The following is a 25,432-nucleotide window of genomic DNA, read 5'->3' as shown; positions in this document are numbered from 1 at the left end:
ATACATAGGGATATACATATATTTAATCCAGTATCATAAAACTATAGCATAAATTCCTGTTAAATTCTAAAAGCGTTTTGTTAAGGAACAGACTCATGCACACGATTCTAGATTTCGTTGGGTAAGTTGCTGATTGCCTACACAATGCTGAAGTAATCATCCTACCCTAAACCATACTCTGTTTCACGACTGGATCCATTTATTTAGTTTGAACTTTATTTCTTGTTGACAAATGAAATCGGCTACATGGGCGCGGTTTGTGTAAAAAAAAAAAAAATCATAAACAAGAGTCGATTTGGAATCGCCTTGGAATCGATTCTTCTTTCCCAGCCCAAATTTAGACGCCCAGTGTGAACACCAAGAGAAGTTAGTTGAAGAGGAAGAGCAGCGCGATGGCGTCCGCCTCAGCGGTTCTTCTGCTCCTGTCTGCGGGTTTATTCACGGTAACAGACGGTAAGTTTATTACAAAATCAAAGAAACACTTTAAACATGCGTTTGGGCGGTTTACCGATGGCGCCAAGTACAAAAATCATTTATACAGCACTTCATTTATCGGGACTTTTTAAACTATGTTCACGTTTTAAGGTCCCTGTTGTTCTTTTAGGTTTATGAGAGGACTGTAAGAGCTACTTCACCAGGGATAACGTGTACAGGTCTTCGATTAGCTGCAGGTATTTGGAGCACTGCTGTGGAAGCTGCGATCACAGATACTGCTGCTCCTCTGCATCTTCGAAGTTATCCGATGATATACAAGATATGTGCACTATGTAAGGATTTTCTTTCTTAATACAATTGTCCGTGAGACCCAAAAGTTACTTTTTATACACCCTCACGTAATTCCAAACCAAAATGGTTTATAAGAAATTACATGTGTGTGTGTGTGTGTGTGTGTGTGTGTGTGTGTGTGTGTGTATACATAGTGCGAACTACGGGGGAGCTAGGGGGAGCTCGGCTCCCCTTAATGACACATGGGCTCCCCCAAAAACGAGAAATTTGAAATTTTGGGGGGTCTCAAAAAATATTGACAGTGTGAATATTTAGAAGTGCAATTTCACTTGTGTAATGTGATCATGATGCAGTACTAAGTGTAAAATAGCAAAAATATTATTCATTCATGCATGACGGCGAATAAAACCTAATTTACTTCAATAAAGATTACTATACATGCTATTCTTGTAATGAGCATCAAGGTGGTGGGACGCTGGGCTGCAAATTCCACTTATGATAGTACGCAGTAGATTCGTAGAGAAAAAATAAACGCTGGAGGCCATTTATCATGCGCAAAGTCCTTAATTCATTTTGCAGTTATAGCATCATAGCAAGGGCAAAAAGAAAACAAGGCAGTTTAATTAATTTTGGTTTTATTAAGAAATTGTGTAGTGAGTGGAGAGACTGGAAGAGCCAATATACATGGCTGTTTGTTAAGGATGGAAGCTTGGGGTGCATCGGAAATAAGCAGCGCTGCTCAGTTTGACCTATCAATTTGTGTCGGTAAAGTATAAGGGGCCGTTCACAATCGCGCCTAAAACCGCTTTCTCCTTCTTTCCAAAGTGATCGGGCAGTTGCGCCCCTGAGGCGTCTGCCGTTGCTAAGCAACCATGACCTGCTCTCTCTATAAAGACGCAGAAATTTCAGCAAAGGATAAATGGATTTGCAGCCAGGCGGCAAGGAAGTCGACCGGAAGTTGAAGTCGGCTGCGTGCTGCCATCTTGTAGCAGAACTTCACTTGCGTTAGCATTCCCATTGACTCCCATTCATTTTGGCGTCACTTTGACAGCGAATAACTTTACATCTGAGGCGTTTAAAGACTCAGTTTGTCCATTATTTATTTCTAAAGATAAACGACAATGTATAAAGGGCTCCATTACCTTCTAATGTCCCGTAGAAACAGTTTTTGTAAAAATTGGCTCACGATTGCATCATAACCACTCGACTCTCTGTCACATTACCATACAGACAGGTGGAGAAGCTCGCAGGCAATTAACTTAATATGGCGTACTGGCGTTACATTTTAAAATACTATACAAAATAATTAATCAGAATACTTACTCCTGCTCACTCACGACAAAGAACTCCCCGCTCAAGCTCGCCGTCTCTGCAAGATTAATGATGGCAGTTTGCACGCACAGCTACTAGATGTACATCTGTCAGACAGGTTGCTGACGTCGTCAAGCTTCGTTTGAGTCTGCGCGTCAGAAACGGAAGTGCTAAAAAACAAAAAAAAATGGGCTTCAATTGTCTCAGTTGAGTTCCAATGGGGTCGCTGTGTCCATTTCTTTTACGGTCTATGTTTGCAGCACTAAAAATCGCTAGCAGTAGCTCTAAATGTATTTCAAAATGGCAATCCATATATAGCTATGGTCAGCTGTTCCTTCATCTTGTCTGAGCTTTCAAAGTTGTTACGGGAAAGGATGAAGCTGATTGGTTGGTTCTTGTCACATGACCCACGGTGCGCTTGCGGCTCTGAAAAGTTGAGATGTTTTTAACTCGGTGCAGTGCGGAAGCGCCTGGAAAAAACGCCATATAGAGATATCTATATGTATATATCTCTCTTTATGGCTCTGGAAAAAAAACGATCGCTTCCATTATGAGCGCGTGCCTACATTGGAAATAACAAACTAGAGTGTGAAAAATACGTGATATGTGAATGGCCACTAATAGTGCATATACAGTTGTAGCTGTTATGTATCTTTTTAAGTCATTGTAAGTCCTTTTTTGAAGCACTCGTGTCGATTATGTATAATAGTGCATAAACTTGTAGCTGCTGTAAGTCCTTATTTGAGGCACACGCAGCGTATCCAGTCTGATTAATATTAAAAGTTATCCTGTAAGGATAACCTACATACCTACATACCCTTACACATCTATCTTACACACCTCTGTAAAAGCTAATATGCCATATGCATATTAATTTGCATATTATGCCGCACACAGGCTCTCAACAACAATGACAGCTGATCAACGATTTCAACAGTAGGCTAGATGGGGGTTGGGTTAAATTCAGAGAAGATATCCCTACATGGATCAGTAAGAGTAATCCACAAATACACGATTCACTATGAACATTCACGTCACTCTAAAATGACGACGTGTTCACAGCAGCAGAACTGTACAAATGCTGGACATCCACACACCACGCCACAGTATCACCACTAACACCTCCATAACAATGTGCATGAATCAATACTCATCAAATAATAAAGCACTCACCTGTCACTTGTAAATAAAGTCAATGCGTCTGTCATTCAATGTCCCTTTACTCGTATTAAAAAAATAAACATGGTCAAATAAGTTGTTGTGCTAGCTGTTGGCCACTCATTGATATATTCTTTAAAATGGCGCACAAAACCATTGTTAGTGTATTCAATTGAAGTAGTTTATCCTTCAGTTATTCCTCTTTTGTTTGCAAAAGAGCGCCTTGAAAAAGGCAGATCGCAGCAAGATCTGGTGTAGAGTCGCCGATGACAGTGGCTTGGAAATTCCCAACTAAACGATGGACGCAGTGTTGCCAAATTGGGCTATGTGATGAGTGGGGCTGGGCCGAGAGCCGTGGGAATGGAGCGAGGCCGGTGGAGTGATTAGAAATGAGCGACACCTGCGACACTCACCGGTCTGGAGTCCCACGGAGGAGATCAGGAGGATATAAAATAGGAGCGACGACAGTGAAGTACGAGAGAGGACCAGGCCTGGGCTTTATTTTGTGTTTGGTTTTTGTTTGTGCGCGGCCGTCATCTGTGACGGGGCTGTCACACTGTTGTGTGTTTATTTTGTTATTAAAGTTTTTATTTGAATGTCCGCCGGTTCCCGCCTTTTTCTTCCTGTGATGATGAAGTTTGTATACTGTTACTAAAGCTCATTACAAATCTGATTCGATGACTTTGAACAAAAGGGAAGCATTATCTGTAGTACTGGCCCGGTTATTACAGTCTATATGTGCTGGCCACATTCCTTTTTTTTTTATGTAGGATATTCCAGTTCAACCTCAAAGAAACTAATCATAGGTCATTTTGTGGACATTACACAATAAAATGATACCTAAATAATAATTTTTTTTAAAAACCTATTAGTTTTTATAGGATAAGCAGAGAAGGCCCTGCTGGCACTGACAGCACACCACTGCCTGAGATGCTTCATAGGTGAGTAAAACACAAATTAGTTTTCATTTTTGGGTGAATTAATCCTTTAATATCGGTTTTTGAGCTTAGTCTAATCGTTGATGTAAATCTCAAACCATATCTTCAAATTTACTTGCATTTCCAGCATTGCATCTGGTTCTGTCCTTCCATTTTCTTGCATTACCCAACGTTTCCTTCTGAGGTTGTAATTTTTTCACTGAAATGTTAATGTAGTTTGCAAAAAGCACCCTACTCCCTGTAGGTGCATGTTACGCTTTTAACAGCGACTTTGTCACTTACAGAACAAACACTTTAAAAAGCAGTTTTGTTTTGGTCAATTTAAAGCTTAGGCAGAGGAGAGAAGTAGTATGATGCAACCTTTACATTTTTGAGTGCGTTAACGCGGTGACCAAGGCAAGACGGGGCTTGATCAAAGTAGTTAAAAAAAAAAATTTCGTTTTTTTTTTGTGGCAATGTTTGCAATAGTGACCCTGATTTGAAACCTGATTTGATAACGGTTTATAATGATATTATGTTTTTAATAATCTAATCTAAGCACAAAGCAAACTAACCAGTGTGTTTTATTGAAACCATAGTGGTTTCATTAAATTAATCGAAAAATAAAATGTTAATTAATAACATTTTCATATAAATAAGATTTATAGATTCAATTATAGATCAAATATACTTTTTACACAAAAGATGCTTTTTCTAATGCTTGTAACTTAATGTTTTTATCTGTCCAGCAGCAAAACCAGTATTGCCGTTACTTTATCAATAGTAGGGGCTGTGGTCTTCATCATCTTTTTCTTCATCTGCTGTTGCTGCTGCCCCGGCTGCTGTATCTATCAAACGTGTGTAAAACCCAGACGTAAGTGTTTAAGTGGTAATGAAATACTTTAACAAAAACTGAAAATGTAATTGTCCTCAGGCCATTCAAGATGTAGATAAGTTTGTTTCTTGATCCAAAAAGATTTGGAGAAATATTATCACTGCCGAATCCTCTGCAGTGAATGGGTGTTGTCAAAAGGAGTCCAAACAGCTGATAAAAACATCACAATGATCCACAAGTATAGGTGCATCTCAGTAAATTAGAATGTTGTGGAAAAGTTCATTTATTTCAGTTATTCAACTCAAATTATGAAACTTGTGTAAATAAAGTTCAATGCACACAGACTGAAGTACTTTAAGTTTTTGGTTATTTTAATTGTGGCATTTACCCACATTTAACAAAAACCCACAATTTCAACCTCGACCAATTAGAATAGGGTGAAATGTGAATCAGCTAATCAACTCAAAACACCTGCAAAGGTTTCCTGAGGCTTCAAAATGGTCTCTCAATTTGACTCACTAGGCTACACAATCTTGGGGAAGACTGCTGATCTGACAGTTGTCCAGAAGACAATCATTGACAACCTTCACAAGGAGGGTAAGCCATAAACATGCATTGCCAAAGAAGCTGGCTGTTCACAGAGTGCTGTATCCAAGCATGTTAGCAGAAAGTTGAGTGGAAGTAAAAATTGTGGAAGAAAAAGATGCACAACCAACCGAGAGAACCGCAGCCTAATGAGGATTGTGAAGCAAAGTCGATTCAAGAATTTGAGTGAACTTCACAAGGAATGGACTGAGACTGGGGTCAAGGCATCAAGAGCCGCCACACACAGATGTGTCGAGGAATTTGATGAACCACAGACAACATCAGAGATGTCTTACCTGGACTAAGGAGAAGAAGAACTGGTCTGTTGCCCATTAGTCCAAAGTCCAAGGTAAAATGACCATGGTGTTGGTGTGCTTGACTGGCCAGCAAACTCACCAGACCTGAACCCCAGAGAGAATCTATGGGCTATTGTCAAGAGGAAAATGAGAAACAAGAGACCAAAAAAGTGCAGATGAGCTGAAGGCCACTGTCAAAGAAACCTGGGCTTCAATACCACCTCAGCAGTGCCACAAACTGATCACCTCCATGCCATGCTGAATTGAGGCAGAAATTAAAGCAAAAGGAGCCGCTACCAAGTATTGAGTACATGTACAGTAAATGAACATACTTTCAAGAAGGCCAACAATTCACTAAAAATGGTTTTTTTTTTCTTATTGGCCTAACTTGTTGAGATAGTCAACTGGTGGGTTTTTGTTAAATGTGAGCCAAAATCGTCACAATTAAAAGAACCAAAGACTAAAACTACTTCAGTCTGTTTGCACTGAATTTATTTAGTAGCCTACATGAATTTCACAATTTGAATTGAATTACAGAAAGAAGTTAACTTTTCCATGTCATTCTAATGTATTGAGATGCACCTGTAGTTTACACGACTCCAGTCCATTAACTAGTGAGGCTAAAAGTGTTAATAAGAAACAAATCAATCAATAAGATGCTTTATAACCTTAAATTGTCACTTTTGGCCAAAATGCAAGTCCTCTATCCATAATATTTCTATCTCCAGTAAAAAAAAAAGCATTATAATGAATGCATAATGCATTATAAAATAGTACAAAGCACATGTCAAACATTCATCTGATCTGATATCTGATCTTATGGCTGTTTGAGAGAATTTCTTTTTTACTATTATTAAATTTATTATAAAACTACCACTTATAAGTGGTCTTGGATCGCTTTAAGTAAAGTAGTATCAGAAAAATGGCAAGATATGAGACTTTATACATTATAATCCATCATAAATGTGGATGCAACATGTTTCATTGTGTTACAAATCATTATACTCTTAAAAGCTAGAACCACAACTAAGTTAATATTATAGTATATTAAAACTGTTCTTATTAATATTCATGAGATGAACATGAGCTTTTTATAATGCATTATGTATTCATTATAATTCCTTAAGAATACACTTATAATGAAAGTGTAACGAAATAAACCTCTTGTCTGAATCGCGAGAGAAATATCCACAGACCAATCATTCTAGTCCTTAACCAATATGTTGGTGGAGTTTGATGTGAGACTTTTTTTTTACAGGAGAAAGTGCTGTTATGGTTAATTTTGTCCAGAAGCGATGGTTTAAAGTAAAGAATGTCTTTGATAGATTTTTTTTCTTGGAAACGTGTGGCTTTTGTCTTCACAAAACATTAATTGATGGACTGGAGTGCTGTGGACTGCTTTTGGATTATTGTGATGTTTTAGGATTTAAAAAAACAAGAAAAACAAAGCTTACGTGACGTGACATTCAGCCAAGTATGGTGACCCATACTCAGAATTTGAGCTCTGCATTTAACCCATCCGAAGTGCACACACACAGAGCAGTGAACACACACACACACACACACACTGTGAACACGCACCCGGAGCAGTGGGCAGCCACTGGGAGCAGTTTGGGGGTTCGATGCCTTGCTCAAGGGCACCTAAGTCGTGGTATTGAAAGTGGAGAGAGCACTGTACATGCACTACCCCCACCTACAATTCCTGCCGGCCCAAGACTCGAACTCACAACCCTTCGACTGAGAGTCCGACTCTCTAACCATTAGGCCATGACTTCCACACTGGTGATGTAATGCTACATTTCTCCAAATCTGTTCTGATAAAGAAACAAACTCATCTACATTCTTCATGACGAGTAAATGTTCTGCAGATGTTTATTTTTGGGTGAACCGTTCCATTAATGGGGTTCATAGATGATTCAGGATGCTAATTATTGAATTATTAATTGACTTCTGTCTTTTTTTTTAACAGCTGTGGATGAAACACATGTAACTACAGTCATGAATACACAATCCATTCAGCAGCAGCCTGTAATGCTGGGAGGCCAGTACCCACAATACCAACCAGTGCCGACTCAAGCAGGTTACTGGGGTCAGCCTATGCAGACAGCACCATATCAGGGACAGTCATATGCACCAGAACCCCCACCCTCATATGACGTGGCCAGTAAGAACACCTAGTGCTGGATAGACTGAGACCATGTAGTAGTCTTTTCTGTGAAAGTAACTAGTGTCTTTTACTGTTTCCAGCGAGTCCTGGATATCCCACTATTCAGGGTGCATATAATGGAGGCCAGGCCATGTACCCCATGAAGTCACCTGACCAGCCGGGTGCTGCTCCTATCCTTTCAGAGACATTGAATCAGCCGGCTTACAACCCCGACTACATGCAGCCACCAAAAACCGGTTACTAAACTGCAACCATCGGTCAAATCAGTCACTGCTGGATTGTGGAGTTTGACGCAGTTTCGCAAGGCAGTAAAAATGTGCATTATACAAGACTATGTGCTATGGTCAGGGTTATTAGTTTTTTAATTTTAGTTATTTAGTTTTATTTCAATTTCTTTCATTTTATTAAAAAATAAATAAATGATTACTATAGAAAGTTTTACATGAAAATGTACAAGCAATGAGTGAAAATAGTTTCACACATTAAAAGAAAATGCAGTTTAAGATTTATATTAGTGTTTTCTGCCTTCGGTATTAATAATTCTGGTATACACTGATATACAATATAAAATTAAATATACAAAAATGTAAAATATAACTTGCCATCTTTATTTTATTTTAATTATTTTTGTTAGTTAATATTCTTTAGTTACAGCTCATGTAATTCTGTTGAGTTTGCATAAAGGTTTTTTTTTCTGAATTTCAAATGGCAGGAAGTGTGATTATATATAAAGGAAGTGTCAACTATTTTTTTTCCTTTTGAGGGTATAAATGCAACCGCGTTTTGAATAACAATGAGTGTCACAAAACTTTCACAATTATGTCATGAGTCCCACTGACATTCTGCACCAACAAGTTTAAACCCACACACTCGTTTTCAAGCACAGAATGGCTGTTAAGTTAGGAAAAACATTACTTTTTTAACCTTTATTAAAGCATTAAGAAACCCCCGTCCCAACATTTGCAGTGCCTTTTCAGATTGTATTTTACTGTTTCAGGTGATATCGCTTTTTTGAGATGCAGTCTATTTGTTTAAATGGCTATACATTTGTGAATATGTTAGATTGGTGTTTTATATGTTTTCTATGTGTGAAAGATGGAAAAAAGAAAAATTTAGTCTCTTTTACCCAGGAACTAGGGACTTTGGCCTGGTACTCGGTGTGTTTCCACCACAGGAACCAGGAACTAAAAGTTCCGGTTAAAACAATGTCCCTGCTGGCGAGGTGGTACTTTTTCAAAGTTCTGGAACTTTCGGGGGCGGGACTTGGGCGCTAAACATCCTGATTGGTTGAGTTCACGCAGCATTGGCTGGGTTCAACGACCATTTATTGGGATCATTTTCAAAATATTACTGTTATTGTGTCATGAAATATAATTTTTAAAGTATGTAAGGTGAGAATGTAGTCGTTTAAAACTCAAATCTGTGGTTTATTTATAAAGACGGCGCCTATTTAAAAATGTGTTTCGCCGATCTCTGAGACGTGAGCTCCACGTGATCAGCGGGAGCTCAGTCCTCATGTATCCGCCGAAAGCAGCCTCACCTCGGCTAGACCTTCTGATGTGTGCCGCTGGCTCTGATGTCTCTTTTTAATGGTTAAACATAAAATATAATTCATTTTGGGTAAATCTAACAGGTTATCTTTGGTCTGTATTCAATTTATCTATATGTTAAAATGAAAATAAAAAGGCAAATTTATATCATATTTAGTTTCATTGTAATGACTGTATATACACATTTCCCTGAACTAAGTACATTTCTGCAGCTGTTCTTATGTTTAAAGGGTAACTAAACCCTAAACCAACTTTTTTTTAGTTAATGATCTGTAAGAATGGGGCTTTATTAGTGTGGTTCATTGATTCGAGTAACTTTTTTGACATTTGACTATAAAGTGTTTTAATTCTACAATATCTGATGAAAAAACGTCTGAGTGCTGCCCTCTTCAGGTTGAACTGTGGCTACTGCAGTTGATTTTTCCTATTGGATGTTGCGGAGTTGGAATTGCGAGTATTGAAAGCGACCAGGATAAACTATTATAGCATCTATTTAGCATAGCATTTATATACTTATTTAGATTTTGTGTAGCTTATATAGTTAATTAGCATAGTTGTTAGTGTAATGTTAGTATTGTTAGAAGCATAGTTAGTAGCATAGTATTGCATCAGTTAGGATAGCTTCAAGTTGGCTTAGATTTATCCGTGTTTAGTACAATGGTCAGGATGGTACGTATGTGTAGTGTTGCTGGTTGCAACAGCACTGCTGGACTGAATAGTTTTCCAGCAGACTTTAAAATTAGGCACCAGTGGTTGCATGCACTTGGCCTGGAAGACCGCGAGTTCCCGCCTAGAGCTATAGTGTGCAAACTTCATTTTACGCGGGATTGCTTCTCCAACGCAATGAAGGTGGTAATGGGCTTCTCCACACAGCTTGCACTGAAAAGTGCAGGAGTTAAGACCGCAGTTTGAGCCAGTGGCTCGAATTGATATGGCTCATGCCACAGATACCTCGACATCCTCCACTTCAGGTGAAGGTGGCGGAGAAAAGTCCTCTACTTCAAATGCACGCTCTGTTGCAAAGCTACTTGCGTCACTACAGTCGCTCTCCATTTTAGCTACTCTGACAGCAGCTGTCAATCAATCCGTCACTGCGTGTCTCAGGTTCACACCCCACCCGCTCAGCCCCGCCCTCGGTTTATCCCATCTATCTCCGCTGTGCTCTGCCCACTTTTCAGCATTTTTCAAATGTTGCCAGTGGGTGGGGTCAGGCTCTGACAAGGGGTTTAGTTACCCTTTAAATGAAAACGAAAGGAGGCAGAGGTGTTTGATATCCCATTTTTCACAAAAAGTTGAATCTTTAGATCTTTCTTGAAAATGAGTTAAGACTAATTGAAAAAAAGATTGGGAGGTCATTCCACCAGCTGGGCACAGTCCAGGAAAAGGTCCATGAGAGTGATTTTGAACTTCTTTGGGATGGCACCACAAGGCGTCGTTCACTTGCAGAGCGCAAACTTCTGGAGGGCACATAAGATTTAACCAGTGAGTTAAGGTATGTTGGTACCGTGCCAGTGGTCGTCTTGTAGGCAAGCACCAGTACCTTGAATTTGATGCGAGCAGCTACTGGTAGCCAGTGTAACATGATGAGGAGAGGATTAACGTGAGCTTTTTTTGGCTCATTGAAGACAACCCTCGCTGCTGCATTCTGGATCAATTGCAGAGGCTTGACAGTACATGCAGGAAGAGCCAGGAGAGCATTACAATAGTAAGTGAAGGTATGACTGAAGAAGAGATCGCTTGAAGGAGGTGAGTGGGGATCGGATCAAGTGGACAAGTAGTAGGATGATTGGACAGGAGAAGTTTGGAAACGTCCATCTCTGACAGTAGGGGAGGAGGAGGAGAAAGAGAGCATCGGTCATTGTGAAGTTGTCCTCAGTCACTGATAGATCTTGTCTTATTTGTGAAGTAAACTGCAAAGTCATCCGCTTTAAGAGTTGATGGAGGAGGTGGTGGCGGTGGATTAAGAAGAGAAGAGAAAGTCTTGAAGAGTGTCCGAGCGTCACGACAGCTGTTAATTTTGTTGTGGTAGTAGGATGTTTTAGCAGTGAAGACATTTTCAGAGTTTCTTGATTTCTGCCATTTTCCTCTCTGCAGCCCTGAGTTTATAGCGATGTTCACGGAGAACCTCGGACAGCCAGGGGGCAGATGGGGCGGTGCATGCTGGCCGAGACGTCAGTGGGCAAAAGTTGTCCAAGCAAGATGTTAAACTGGAGCAAAGAGTGTCCGTATCGCTGTTCGTATCCAGAGCTGAAAACTGAGAGTGCAGTAAGCGAGGATTAAACCACAGCAGATAGGCGAGATGGAGAGAGTGAGCGTAGGTTCCGTCGAAAGGTGACCTGCGTTGGAGTGTGTGCCGCTTCAGGAGTAAGTGCTAGGTTAGCAGTAATGAGGAAGTCGTCTGAGGTGTGCAGTGGAGCAACTGAAGAGTTGTCCACAGAGCAAAAGCGTGTGTAGATGAGGTCCAGCTGGTTGCCTGATTTGTGAGTCGCTGTAGTAGACACTAGCTTGAGATCAAATTAGGCGAGCAGAGTGTTGAAGTCAGCAGCCTGGGGTTTATCTAGGTGGATGTTGAAGTCACCAAGCAGTACCAGAGGAGTACCATCTTCAGGAAAGTTTGACAGCATATCCAACTCCTCCAAGAAGTTTCCCAATTGACCTGGGGGACGATAAATGACCACAAAGTGGATTTTAACAGGGTGGGTTACAGTAATGGCATGTGATTCAAATGAACCATTACCTGTAGGTGATGGCTGAAGATCAAATTTCCATTCTTTGGATATAAGGAGACCCGTACCTCCACCCCTCCCAGTGGTACGAGGAGTTAGGGAACAAGTGAAATTAGTGGAGAGGGCTGGAGGGGTGGCAGTATCTTCAGGTTTGATCCAAGTCTCAGTCAGTGCCATGAGGTTGAGACCGGAATGAGTAGCAATAGAAGAAATGAAGTCTGCTTTGTTATCTGCAGACTGGCAGTTCCAGAGACCAACTGGAATAGAGAGCGTAGTAGTAGAGGTCAGAGGGACAAGCCGTAGGTTTGTCAGACAGGCCGTCCTGCAATGTACGTAGCGTGCTCTTCGAGTGTTAGTAGTGAAAGTAGAGATCTGAATCACACAGTGACTACAAGTGTAAGAAATATTTGAGAACAAGCTATACAAAAAGTAAAGAAAGGGGGGGAAAGCAATACTCAATTGCCCTGTCGTTGTCCTTGCTCGGTGGAGTCGCGCAGGTAGAGTCGATTGTCTTCACACGAGGGCTGCCGCGGTGAAACCTACCGCTTTTGTATTTGCCTGATTACCTGTGATTGAAGTCAGCTGGCCACGCCTCACTATTTAGCAGATCGAAACTGGGCAGTCCCACGATAGGCAAACGCAAAACCAATCGCCACTTTCAGCACATATTTACCAGGGTAAGACACACACAATTTAGACCAAAAACTTTCCTAGCAATGACAATCACACAGTAGTCTAATGAGAAAACGAGACAAAACACTCACAAGCTGCTGTCCTTCTCTGTTGCTCGACTGTTTCTGCTGACAAGTGCTTTCAAAACTGCTAATTAAGTAATTTCACTGGCTTTGGCCACGCCTCACTATTTATCAGATCGAAACTGGGCAGACGCGAAACCAAGTGCCACTTTCAGCACATATTCACCAGGGTAAGACACACACAATTTAAACCTAAATCTTTCCTACGAATGCACAAAGTCCGCACTACCGAGGATGCACGTCCAAAATCAGCGTACTTTGTATTGAGAAACGTGCACAGACCTACTTCACCAGTCTATTTGCCTAATCTTCCTGGTACTTTACACCATGGTGGAAACGCAGAAAGCAACAGGTCTGGGGGAAAAAAAGTTCCTGGTACAAATATTCCGGGTAATTTCGATGGAAACGTGGCATAACAGGTCCTATTCAAATATGCATTTATACATTCAGACTTGTAACTATATATTCAGATTTACATTTATGTACTAGACAATATATATTCAGGCTTATAATTATATTATTACACAATATTATACTATTTTGGGGAGTACTAGAACATGCTTGCATGCATTTACTATGTACAGATATGTATTATGCATATGTATTTTTATTTAATTCTATCATAATAACATAAACTGCACTGAAACTGTTATACAGTTGAATTTATACCATAGTACAGTCTCAGGCGGCAATGTATAAAAACCGATGCAAACTCATTGTCTGCCAGCAGGAGTCGCTGTGTGAGTGGTACAGATCAAGGTTTCGCCGGGAACAGCTCCACACACACACACACAAAATCCTGCTTTATCAGACATTACATACAAGGTTGAATTAAAATGCCATCTATTTTTTCTGAAGTCCTGAAGTCGGTGTCTTTCAGTAATAAAGTGATATAAAAACACCTGTACTCAATGTATGCACACTGCACACTGTAGTATCACAACTGAAGTGTAAATTCTGCAGATTACATCATTGTCCAGTATTGTACAGTCAGTAATTTATGATCAAAACGTTTATAATAATATTCAGAATATTTTACAGTTGGTTTGATACATTTATCTCAAATGGAGTCAGAATCTAATTAAAGTGGATATGGTTTAATTAACATGAAAAATATGGATTCAATATTGTATATAAAAACAATAAAGGCATATTAGAAAAATATTGTGAATTATAGGGTATTGTACATTATAGGGAATAATATTCTGAATATTTTACAGCTGGTTTGATACCTTTAGATCAAATGGTGTTATCGTTTAATGGATTTATATTATTGCATAAATTAAAAGTTGTACAATTATTATAAAACACACAAAAAGGTAGCATTGTGCAATAACAGGGATGTTTTTAATATTGGTTTTATATTATAATGTCACATAGTTAAATTGTTTAATTAATTTATATGGTTAATAATAATTAAAAAAAAAAAGAAATTAAGCCTTGTGCAACGTGAAGGACACATATTTATGACCATTTAAGTTAGTCTGGGCTCAAAACATAACAGCCTCAAAGAGTTTAATTGGCAAAAAAAAAAAATGTATGTCTAATGAATGTCAAACATAACTTTTGTAAGATTTGGTCATAGGAATAAATGACATTTTAAAATATATAAAATAGAAAACAGTTATTTTAAATAACAAAAATATTTCAACATTTAAAAAATGTAAAATCTCACTGTTCAAAAACTTTTGACTGATAGTTTATGTTTGTATTTTTTTAAGACTAGACTGTATATGCATACTGATACATTTCAAATTTTTATTTCTTTTCATTTTGATGATTATAACTGACAACAAAAGAAAATCCCAAAATCAATCCTGTGTTTGGATTTTTTTAAGACTAGATTTTATATGCATACATATCTCGGCCTATAAAACCTATTTTTACCCTCAATTTCTGTACATGCAGCCCATTTTAACTGAAATTTGTGGGACATTTTAACATAACCAGCCATTTCTACCTAAATGACATTTTATATATACTACATTCATATTAAACTGTTTTATTTGAAAGAGCATGTCAAAACATTGTTCATAAACCTTTGCTTTGTTGGTAAGCATATGTAAGATTGGTTTAGTACCCTTATTGGTGATTAATGAAATGTCAGGCTCACTTACTTTACAATTTCTCTGACAAGCTTTATGTAACTCTGCCCTGTTGCCTTAAGAAACTCAGACCAATCAAATTATAGTTACATGTCAACAAGTGTTGAAGCAAAAATGGAAAATTAGTTATTGTGGTTGACTATAAAAATGTTAAGAGATATGCCACTTCAATCTAATTTGGCACAGTTTAGCTGACTTCACCCTTATTCCAAACCTAAATGGTTGGAATCTTCAAAAATGACACACACACACACACACACACACACACACACACACACATATATATATATATATATATATATATATATATATATATATATATATATATATATATATATATATACAGTATTGTTCAAAATAATAGCAGTACAATGTGACTAACCAGAATAATCAAGGTTTTTCGTATTTTTTTTATTGCTACATGGCAAACAAGTTACCAGTAGGTTCAGTAGATTCTCAGAAAACAAAAGAGACCCAGCATTCATGATATGCACGCTCTTAAGGCTGTGCAATTGGGCAATTAGTTGAATTAGTTGAAAGGGGTGTGTTCAAAAAAACAGCAGTGTGGCATTCAATCACTGAGGTCATCAATTTTGTGAAGAAACAGGTGTGAATCAGGTGGCCCCTATTTAAGGATGAAGCCAACACTTGTTGAACATGCATTTGAAAGCTGAGGAAAATGGGTCGTTCAAGACATTGTTCAGAAGAACAGCGTACTTTGATTAAAAAGTTGATTAGAGAGGGGAAAACCTATAAAGAGGTGCAAAAAATGATAGGCTGTTCAGCTAAAATGATCTCCAATGCCTTAAAATGGAGAGCAAAACCAGAGAGACGTGGAAGAAAACGGAAGACAACCATCAAAATGGATAGAAGAATAACCAGAATGGCAAAGGCTCAGCCAATGATCACCTCCAGGATGATCAAAGACAGTCTGGAGTTACCTGTAAGTACTGTGACAGTTAGAAGACGTCTGTGTGAAGCTAATCTATTTTCAAGAATCCCCCGCAAAGTCCCTCTGTTAAAAAAAAGGCATGTGCAGAAGAGGTTACAATTTGCCAAAGAACACATCAACTGGCCTAAAGAGAAATGGAGGAACATTTTGTGGACTGATGAGAGTAAAATTGTTCTTTTTGGGTCCAAGGGCCACAGGCAGTTTGTGAGACGACCCCCAAACTCTGAATTCAAGCCACAGTACACAGTGAAGACAGTGAAGCATGGAGGTGCAAGCATCATGATATGGGCATGTTTCTCCTACTATGGTGTTGGGCCTATTTATCGCATACCAGGGATCATGGATCAGTTTGCATATGTTAAAATACTTGAAGAGGTCATGTTGCCCTATGCTGAAGAGGACATGCCCTTGAAATGGTTGTTTCAACAAGACAATGACCCAAAACACACTAGTAAACGGGCAAAGTCTTGGTTCCAAACCAACAAAATTAATGTTATGGAGTGGCCAGCCCAATCTCCAGACCTTAATCCAATTGAGAACTTGTGGGGTGATATCAAAAATGCTGTTTCTGAAGCAAAACCAAGAAATGTGAATGAATTGTGGAATGTTGTTAAAGAATCATGGAGTGGAATAACAGCTGAGAGGTGCCACAAGTTGGTTGACTCCATGCCACACAGATGTCAAGCAGTTTTAAAAAACTGTGGTCATACAACTAAATATTAGTTTAGTGATTCACAGGATTGCTAAATCCCAGAAAAAAAAAATGTTTGTACAAAATAGTTTTGAGTTTGTACAGTCAAAGGTAGACACTGCTATTTTTTTGAACACACCCCTTTCAACTAATTGCCCAATTGCACAGCCTTAAGAGCGTGCATATCATGAATGCTGGGTCTTGTTTGTTTTCTAACAATCTACTGAACCTACTGGTAACTTGTTTGCCACGTAGCAATAAAAAATATACTAAAAACCTTGATTATTCTGGTTAGTCACATTGTACTGCTATTATTTTGAACAATACTATATATATATAAATAGTTAAGCAACATGGTAGTTCTCTCATAAGTCATGGATGTTAGCAAGACAAAACTATTTTGACAGGGACAATTTTGCACAAACAGAAACACGCACACATGTAAAAAAAAAAAAAAAGATCCCATTTGATGTCTACTGTAAGTGAACACGTGCCTGGTTTGGACTGTCTTTTATGGTTTGTTTGGTGAATTTGTAGCACTTGAATGTATATGGGGCCCCCTACTGGTGAACTAATAAAGAAACAATAAAAAATTAAATAACAGTCTTGTCTTGTCTTGTACAGAATTTAAATAACCAACAAATTATTAGTAACAAAACACATGAGTGTGTATGATTCAATTTCTACCTTTGATCTCGTAGGTGTCTGATTCACTATGAAAAGTGAGCACTGTCTTGACTGAACTTCTCAGTCTTTCCCTCAGTGTAGCCATCTCGTAACGTTCACCTTGGAGATTGAAAATGAGCAGTAAACAATACAGAACCAGAACAATAAAACCCACAGAAGAGGTGGGAGTTCAAAGAAGGAATCTTTATATTACCAAACTGCAGGGAGAGGAAGAGTAGAAGTCATGATCTGCAAGATTAACCACAATCTGATGTGATCCGATCACCTCAGAGAAAACCAGGGTTGAGCTGCTGCAAGAGCTTTTGAAGCACAGCAGCTGTGGTCAAAGAGTTCTCGTGTGTTCTGATTGGTGGATGATGAGTGGATAAAGACTAGACCAATCAAATAGTGAGAGAGTGATCTGCTCACCTGATTATGTTAAAATGTCAATCCATATGATTCGCGAACACGGCGTTCGGAGCTTGAATCATTATAATCATTTCGGGAGTTCGGAGCGGGTTCGCGAATAATTTGAGTTAGTTTGGGGATCGCGAATCATTTGAGTCAGTTTGGGAGTTCGGAGCGGGACCGCGAATCATTTGAGTCAGTTTGGGGATCGCGAATCATTTGAGTCAGTTTGGGGATCGCGAATCATTTGAGTCAGTTTGGGAGTTCGGAGCGGGTTCTCGAATCATTTGAGTCTGTTCGGGCGCTTGGAGCGGGATATCGCGAATCATTTGAGTCAGTTTGGGAATCGTGAATCATTTGAATCAGAGTTCGGAGCGTGATCGCGAATGAGTCAGTTCGGAAGTTCGGAGCGGGTTCGCGAATCATTTTAGTCCGTTTGGGAGGTCGGAGCGTGAATCATTTGAGTCAGAGCGGCTTCGCGGATCATTTGAATCATTTTGAGAGTTCGGTGCGGGTTCGCGAATAATTTGAATCAGTTCGGGAGTTCAAAGCGGGTTCGCGAATCATTTGAGTCTGTTCGGCAGTTCAAAGCGGGCTCGCGAATCATTTGAGTCAGGTCGGAGCGGCTTCGCGGATCATTTGAATCATTTTGAGAGTTCGGAACGGGTTCGCGAGTCATTTGAGTCAGTTCGGGAGTTCAAAGCATAGACAGTAAAAGAAATGGACACAGCGACCCCATTGGAACTCAATTGAGACAAATGAAGCCCAGCGTTTTTTAGCACTTCCGTTTCTGACACGCAGACTCAAACGAAGCTTGACGACGTCAGCAACCTGTCTGCCAGATGTAAATCTTCTAGTAGCTGTGCGCAGGGGCGTGTCTAGAGCATTTTCAGTGGGGGGGCCATGCTGGGGCACTGCCTCCTAATGGGGTGGCCGCCAGTGGCCAAAAAAAAAAGCGAAATTCTATAGTGTATTACGTATATCCTATTGATTTTATTATTATTATTAACTTGAATAAGTTACTTGTAAACAAATGCAGTAATAAAGCACATTTTTTATTAATTTAGTTTTTGTCATCCCATATATTTATTTATTTATTTTTTTCATTGAAAGAAACTCCCTATATCTTTACTTCTTTTCATGGCTTGCCACTGCTCTCTTCCCTGCCTTCAAAAGAAACACTTATGTGTGTCTGTTTTTCTCAAAAAAAAAAAAAAAAAATCAAATTGTAAATGAAATGCACAGAATGCATCCACAACATTTCATGTGTAAATGGTTAAGTTAGGCCTGACAATTTAACTGACTCTCTAACTGACTTACTCTCATGCATTAACAAGTAATGTGTCACCAGACAATTATTATTATGGAACATTCTGTGCATATTGTCATTTGGTGCAATCTTGCTATATGTGGTCACTGTCACAAAATAAACTGATACAAAATATGCAAATCAAGATGACTGTTTATTGTTTGATAGCCCCCCAGCGTATTTTACTTTTATTGTGTTTTATTAAACGTTGACTGAACATTCGATTGAAATCAACCACGACCAACGCGAGCAGAGCCTGACGGGGTAAAAACACTGATCTGAGAAAACCATACAAACATTTTAAACCATACATAAAGGTTACCTACCAGCTCTTTTGCTTTGTTTGGTGTCTTGTGATGTGTCGTTCTTGAACGACGAATCTTTAATGTGACTAGGGAAGAACGAGTCGTCTCTATGACGGCGACATCACTTTGATTGTTTTTTTTTTTTTTTACAGTGGATTCTAATCTTCAAAAATGACCGTGTTGTATGACTTATGTCTTTTGAGTTCACCCTTCAGATTAGACTATAGAACTGTAGTGTTACTTGTTTAGGATTCAAAATGTTGTTTGCTTTTAATTTAGGTCATTATGTCCTTTTTGAGCAAGCATCTTATACATATATTATTAAAAATGGATTAAAAATTAAACTAGGCTATAAATACTTGGATTATTATATTATTATATAGCCTAGTGTTTATTTACTGATAGACAGTCAAAAAGACAAATTAATCAATATTTTATTTATAAAAAGGTTTTATTTATTTATAAAATAATAACACCACAGATCCTCAAGAAAGAGTAACAAAAACACAGTGACAGAAATGTCAGAAATAGCGCATGGGTCTGTCACGTGATTAAGGAACGATTTGAACCCGAAGACTTGTCAGACACGAGGTGAGTTAATCACAGACTGAAGACCCAGGTCAATAATTAATTAATTAAGTCCAATATCGCGACGAGCGTTGTTTCTCTGAAGACGCTGCACTTCTTTGAATCGCGAACTTCACCAATCACAAGACATCTTATAGGGGGGGCACCTGGGGTGGCCAATCGAATTTCAGGGGGGGCCGGTGCCCCCCCTGGCCACCACGTAGACCCGCCCCTGGCTGTGCGTGCAAACTGCCATCGTTAATCTTGCGGAGACGGCGAGCTTGAGCGGGGAGTTCTTTGTCGTGAGTGAGCAGGAGTAAGTATTCTGATTAATTATTTTGTATAGTATTTTAAAATGTAACGCCAGTACACCATATTAAGTTAATTGCCTGCGAGCTTCTCCTCCTGTCTGTACGGTAATGCGACAGAGAGTCGAGTGGTTATGAAGCAATCGTTAGCCTATTTTTTACAAAAACTGTTTCTATGGGGCATTAGAAGGTAATGGAGCCCTTTATATATTAACGTGTATCTTTAGAAATAAATAATGGACAAACAGAGTCTTTAAACGCCTCAGATGTAAAGTTATTCGCTGTCAAAGTCAAGCATGTACGTCTGCAGACTGCAAGACGGGGGCGTAACTTGAAGTAGGAGGCGTAACTTGTCCGAATCACACAGAACCACGCGAGACCTCAAAAAGATAAGTTATTGGCAATATGGCGGCACAGAGTAGAATATTGATTACGTTTTAAGGGAGACAGGGGTTTTAGGCAGGATTTGATTCATGATGTGTGTGTAGATATTAATGTTAGGGGACAATGTGAGAGTGTACGTTTTAGTAGGAAAACGTATTATCTGACCCACACTCCGGAACAGAAGAGGGCGGTAATGCACCAATAAGCTGGATGCCAACCACCGTTAAACTGGAAAGAAGACGAATATGACAGCTTGCTGTGAGAGACAACTGTGAGAATCTTATTTTTTTCCGAAATAATTATTTAAATTGAAGTGTATAAGTCATTTTCATACAGTGGTATTGTTTTTGGAGTTAATAATTTATTAAAACTAAGGCGTAAAGTAATCAACATATAAGCAAAAGGTAAAAAGACGCTATCCCCAGGTATCACAGGCTCAGTCTGTCTGTGACCTACATAATATAGCATATTTGTGATTTAGCTGTAAACATGTTTTTTAATGCATAACTAACAGGGGAGCTCCATTAAGTACATGACTCAATAGTAGATTTACATAAACTATATATACTTCTTGAAGACTAGTACTAAAATGTCTATTTATCATCTGACTGTTTGATAAGTATTGTAGATGAGCACATCCAACAGACATGAAACAGGTGTCTGAGTGATATCTGTGTGTGATATTGTGTAGAATTCACATTTTTCTACACTGCTATAGATGAATGTGAGTCATGTAAACAAACAAATCTACATAAAGTAACTAAACATAAGTTATCTATTTTATTTGTCCATTTGCAATATTGATAATTTAAGGAACATTTGTGTTGGATAAAAAGTGAGTTGCATCAGTTATTAGTTCAACATGTAAATGCAGTATATCACAGATATATAACAGAGGAGACTGACTCTTGTCTGGATGTTACAGATGAGACACACGTGTGTTTATCTGCTGTAGAGTAACTGATGAAGGAATGCTACCATCAAAGGATTTGTGTAAGTACACTACAAAAATAAATGAAACATTTTAAATCTTAAGTTGTATTTTATTTTAATGTAATTTTAAACAACGATTACACCTCTTTACTTATTCTTGATTTCTGTGCATTTGCTGCAGATCTTTTGTGGTGGAGCAGGACCTGCAAGGAAAGGTGAAAAAGAGGGAAAACCTGAAACAAAAGAATAATGTAATGACTTTTTGTATTGTGTATTTTTGTAGGACATGAACATGTCTGTAGACTGGTGTGTGCACTGAGGATGGAGAAGACTACAGCATCATCCTGGAAATGATCGAGAGTCACAAATGAGACGCTTTATCACTCCAGCTCTTACCGTCTCATCAGGACCAGATGCTGCTGTGGTGTCTTCATCCTCAGTGACCCCAGAGCCAGTGAGGGCATCTAGAGAAAGACCACAAGACACTGAGCATGTGATTTTGGTAATGTTTGTTCAGCTGGTTAATGTTTAAACAATGAAGGCTGACTTTCAGAAGCTTCAAAAGCATCATCAAAAAATGTGATGGAGCTTTTATCTGAAGTGATTGACAGTGCTCTTATTACAGGGGCCTACAATCCCCTGATCAACCTGGAGAAGAGAGCCTTGCTCAAGGACACACTGGTGTTCCTGTGGCTCAAGGGGTAGAGCATTGTGTTAGCAGTGCAAGGTTGTGGGTTCGAATACCAGGGAACACATGTTAGGTAAAAACTGTTAGTCTGAATGCACTGTAAGTCACTTTGGATAAATGTATAATTTATTTATATATTTGAACCACTTCAGTGGTTTAGCCCACTACAAAAGTAATAAATCATGTACTTGTAAACTCTGTGTAAATGTTTTTCAGGTAGTCGTGCTCATGGGGTGCAGGCACACGAAAGTTTGGAGCAGACACAGCAGTCAGATTGTCCTGCACGTGTTCCCCTGCTCTAGCTTCAAGGTTGTGTGGTTCAGAGAGCCGTCATCAAGGTCTTCCTCATCCTGTTGCTCAACGACATCCCCATTGAGAAGAGTGAGATTGTGAAGTGCAGCAGCAGAACTGTATCAGCTGTGTTCAGATGGCAGGAGGATCACTGTGTCACAAAAGAAAATACATTTGGCTTCTTTTACTAAAATGTAATTTTAAGAAAAAAAAATTATATAATTATTGGTTGGCATTTATCGTTATTATTGCATGGTAAATGTTGGGGTGGGCAAAAGATGCAATTCATTATGGGGTAATGTTAATTTTCGAGTAGTAATACTTACATTTTTAGAGTATCAAATCAACAGTCTTCTCCAAAGATGAGATCTTCAAGCAGCTGATCGAAGTACCCTTTGTGCAGATATTGCAGTCGCTGTGAGGTGTTTGTGCACCTGACCCACTTTTTTATTATTATTGCCAAATTATTACATAAAAGATCATGGTAAGAGGTTGTATCTGATAGGGCTGCAACTAACGATTATTTTGATAATCGATTAATCTGTCGATTATTTTTACGATTAATCGATTAATCGGTTTATGTACTTATATTTTAGTTTTTTCCCCAAGTAAATTATTAATAAAGGGTCTTTATCATTCAGCATAGATTTTTAAGAGATTTTAACCATTTTGCATTGTCATATCCTCATCAAAAATATACCTGGAGTTGTTTTATTATGTTAGTAATCCTTTGTCGAACTCTTCTGCAATCAAAACACTGACCCATACTCTAGCAAAATTCACAAGATTTCAAATATTGTTTTCACCATGGCAGTCCTTAGAGCTCCTAAAGTAGTTTAACATCCCAAACAAAGCTTAAGAAATCTTTGAGAACATATTTTCACAAAGTATAAGGATAAAACAGAATAAAATTGCAGTGCATTGTATTTTATTATTTACTGGGAAAAAGCTTTATAGCTTATGCTGTGAAATTGTAAACAATCCTTCGAAAAAAAAGTGCCAATGGCATGAAACCTGAATGGAACTCACAATTTAAAGTAAAATCCATCAGAAGGTTGTCCAGAAAAAAAAAAAAAAAATGGGACACACACAAAACACCTGCTGTGTGAAAAAGAGCAGTGAATACTTAGAAAATAAGTGCATTTTAAATATACTCAAACATTTACCTCTCTCATTCAGTCATAATTAGGCTGCAAGTCTGAATTATGAACTGGAAAAACGACAAACTGATCACATAACATGTTTGTAAAGCTTTAAATGTTAACTGTTAAAAAGCAATGTTATCAGCTTTTACGACTAAACTTTTGCAAACAACCTTGTACTGGAGAATCTGCACAAATAAAATTCTTAGGGGCCGTTCACATATCGCACCTAAAAACGCGTGGAAAACGCTAGTCGCGCCGCTTTCTCCTTCTTTCCAAAGCGCTCGGGCCAGGCTCGGGCAGAAGCGCCCCTGAGGCGTCTGCCTTTGCTAAGCAACCATGACGTGCTCTCTCCATGACGTGCCCTCTCCATGAAGACCCGGAAATTTCAGCAAAGGATAAATGGATGCGGTGTGGACGCGCCTGGAAAAACGGGCGCATCGCACCGCGTGCGTGTCGCGACCGCGTCGCTCCCATTATGAGAGTGCATACTGCGCGCCTACATAGGAAATAACGAACTTGAGCACGCAAAAGACACGATATGTGAACGGCCCCTTAAACAGTTCAGTAGTGCAGAGTTTACAGGTTACTCTTCATTTTGAAGGCTCAAAGTAAAGTACTCCCACTTCCCGCTGAATGCTGCAGAGACGCTGTTCGGGAAGCACGTGACATAAAACGAGGCCAGCTATTGGCTATTCGCTACTTCACCTGCTGTACTGGCTGAGTAAAACCTCCGGTGGCTCATTACTGCCACACTTTGGTCACCGCAGATTTGAAATATGCACGAAATGAGCCGCTTATGGCAAATAAAATTTATTTAGCGACGAATCGATTACTAAATTAGTTGACAACTATTTTAATAATCGATTTTAATCGATTAAATCGATTCGTTGTTTCAGCTCTAGTATCTGACAATAAACAATCATAATGCCATAAAACAGTAAATAAAAAAATTATGTGTTCATAGTATGAGATGCTATAAAAGAAAAACGTTTTTCACGTAAAATTATTTTAAAAATATTCAAGAGATAACGATTTTGGGTTTTCTAATAAAAAACAAATGTTTTAAGGATAACACTTGATCACATTAGTGGAGTTAAAAAATATATATATATAAAAAAATCAACAGTATTGGCTATACAACAATCACAAAATAAAAAGGCAGCCGTTTCTGCAACGTTCTTCATTATCAAGATAATTACAAATACAATAATTAAACCTGTCACTTATATCTTTTACGTTTTTGTGCTTGTTATAACTTTGTAGGTCACATGATCAACATAGCGGATGATGATATACAATTTGGATTCATACTTCATACATTCGCATTTAGGCTGTAAAGTATAAACTCTTTTAGCGCTCCTTTAGTTAGTACTTATTGAAATTAAGTGCCTAATTAAAGGGTATGCGGTTTCGAACGCATCCCGACAAAATCTCGTTTTGAGGTCTCGCGTGGTTCTGTGTGATTTGAACAATTTCAAGTTACGCCTCCTACTTCAAGTTACGCCCACTTCAAGTTACGCCCCCGTCTTGCAGACTGCAGACAGACCCTTCTCGACATGTTGCAATGACAGCTGTCATATGCCATGAGTAAGCCCGCGACGCCACCTTGTGGACAACTGTGTACTGCAACAACTTTAATAATGTAACCTGTATT

The 25,432-nt window shown here is 38.7% G+C and overlaps 1 protein-coding gene and 2 long non-coding RNA genes across 24 annotated transcripts in view; all 3 read left to right on the top strand.

Annotated features, from left to right (window-relative positions):
* The window catches only part of LOC127942950 (protein shisa-5), a 173,506-nt gene extending 163,809 nt beyond the window's left edge, over window positions 1-9,697 (top strand). For 13 of the 22 annotated variants that reach the window (XM_052539008.1, XM_052538994.1, XM_052538992.1 and 10 more), the window contains one exon: window positions 8,076-8,574. In XM_052539008.1, the coding sequence (XP_052394968.1) occupies window positions 8,076-8,239 (164 nt within the window). In that variant the 3' untranslated portion in view covers window positions 8,240-8,574. Of the gene's footprint in view, window positions 1-7,797; window positions 7,993-8,075; window positions 8,575-9,386 lie in introns of those variants that run through there. The other 9 variants (XM_052538999.1, XM_052538995.1, XM_052538998.1 and 6 more) reach the window with 3 other exon arrangements.
* Window positions 157-4,058, top strand: LOC127942965 (uncharacterized). The gene is made up of 3 exons (XR_008149506.1): window positions 157-453; window positions 605-767; window positions 3,413-4,058. It is a non-coding gene; the product is annotated as an uncharacterized LOC127942965 (long non-coding RNA).
* Window positions 9,698-21,623: 11,926 nt separating the features above from the next.
* Window positions 21,624-23,129, top strand: LOC127942968 (uncharacterized). The gene is made up of 3 exons (XR_008149509.1): window positions 21,624-21,714; window positions 21,836-21,905; window positions 22,559-23,129. It is a non-coding gene; the product is annotated as an uncharacterized LOC127942968 (long non-coding RNA).
* The last annotated feature ends 2,303 nt before the right edge of the window (window positions 23,130-25,432 follow it).

The sequence above is a fragment of the Carassius gibelio genome, chromosome A22, assembly GCF_023724105.1.
Source record: "Carassius gibelio isolate Cgi1373 ecotype wild population from Czech Republic chromosome A22, carGib1.2-hapl.c, whole genome shotgun sequence".
Lineage (NCBI taxonomy): Eukaryota > Metazoa > Chordata > Actinopteri > Cypriniformes > Cyprinidae > Carassius > Carassius gibelio.
This window is presented reverse-complemented; position numbering and strand designations above follow the sequence as displayed.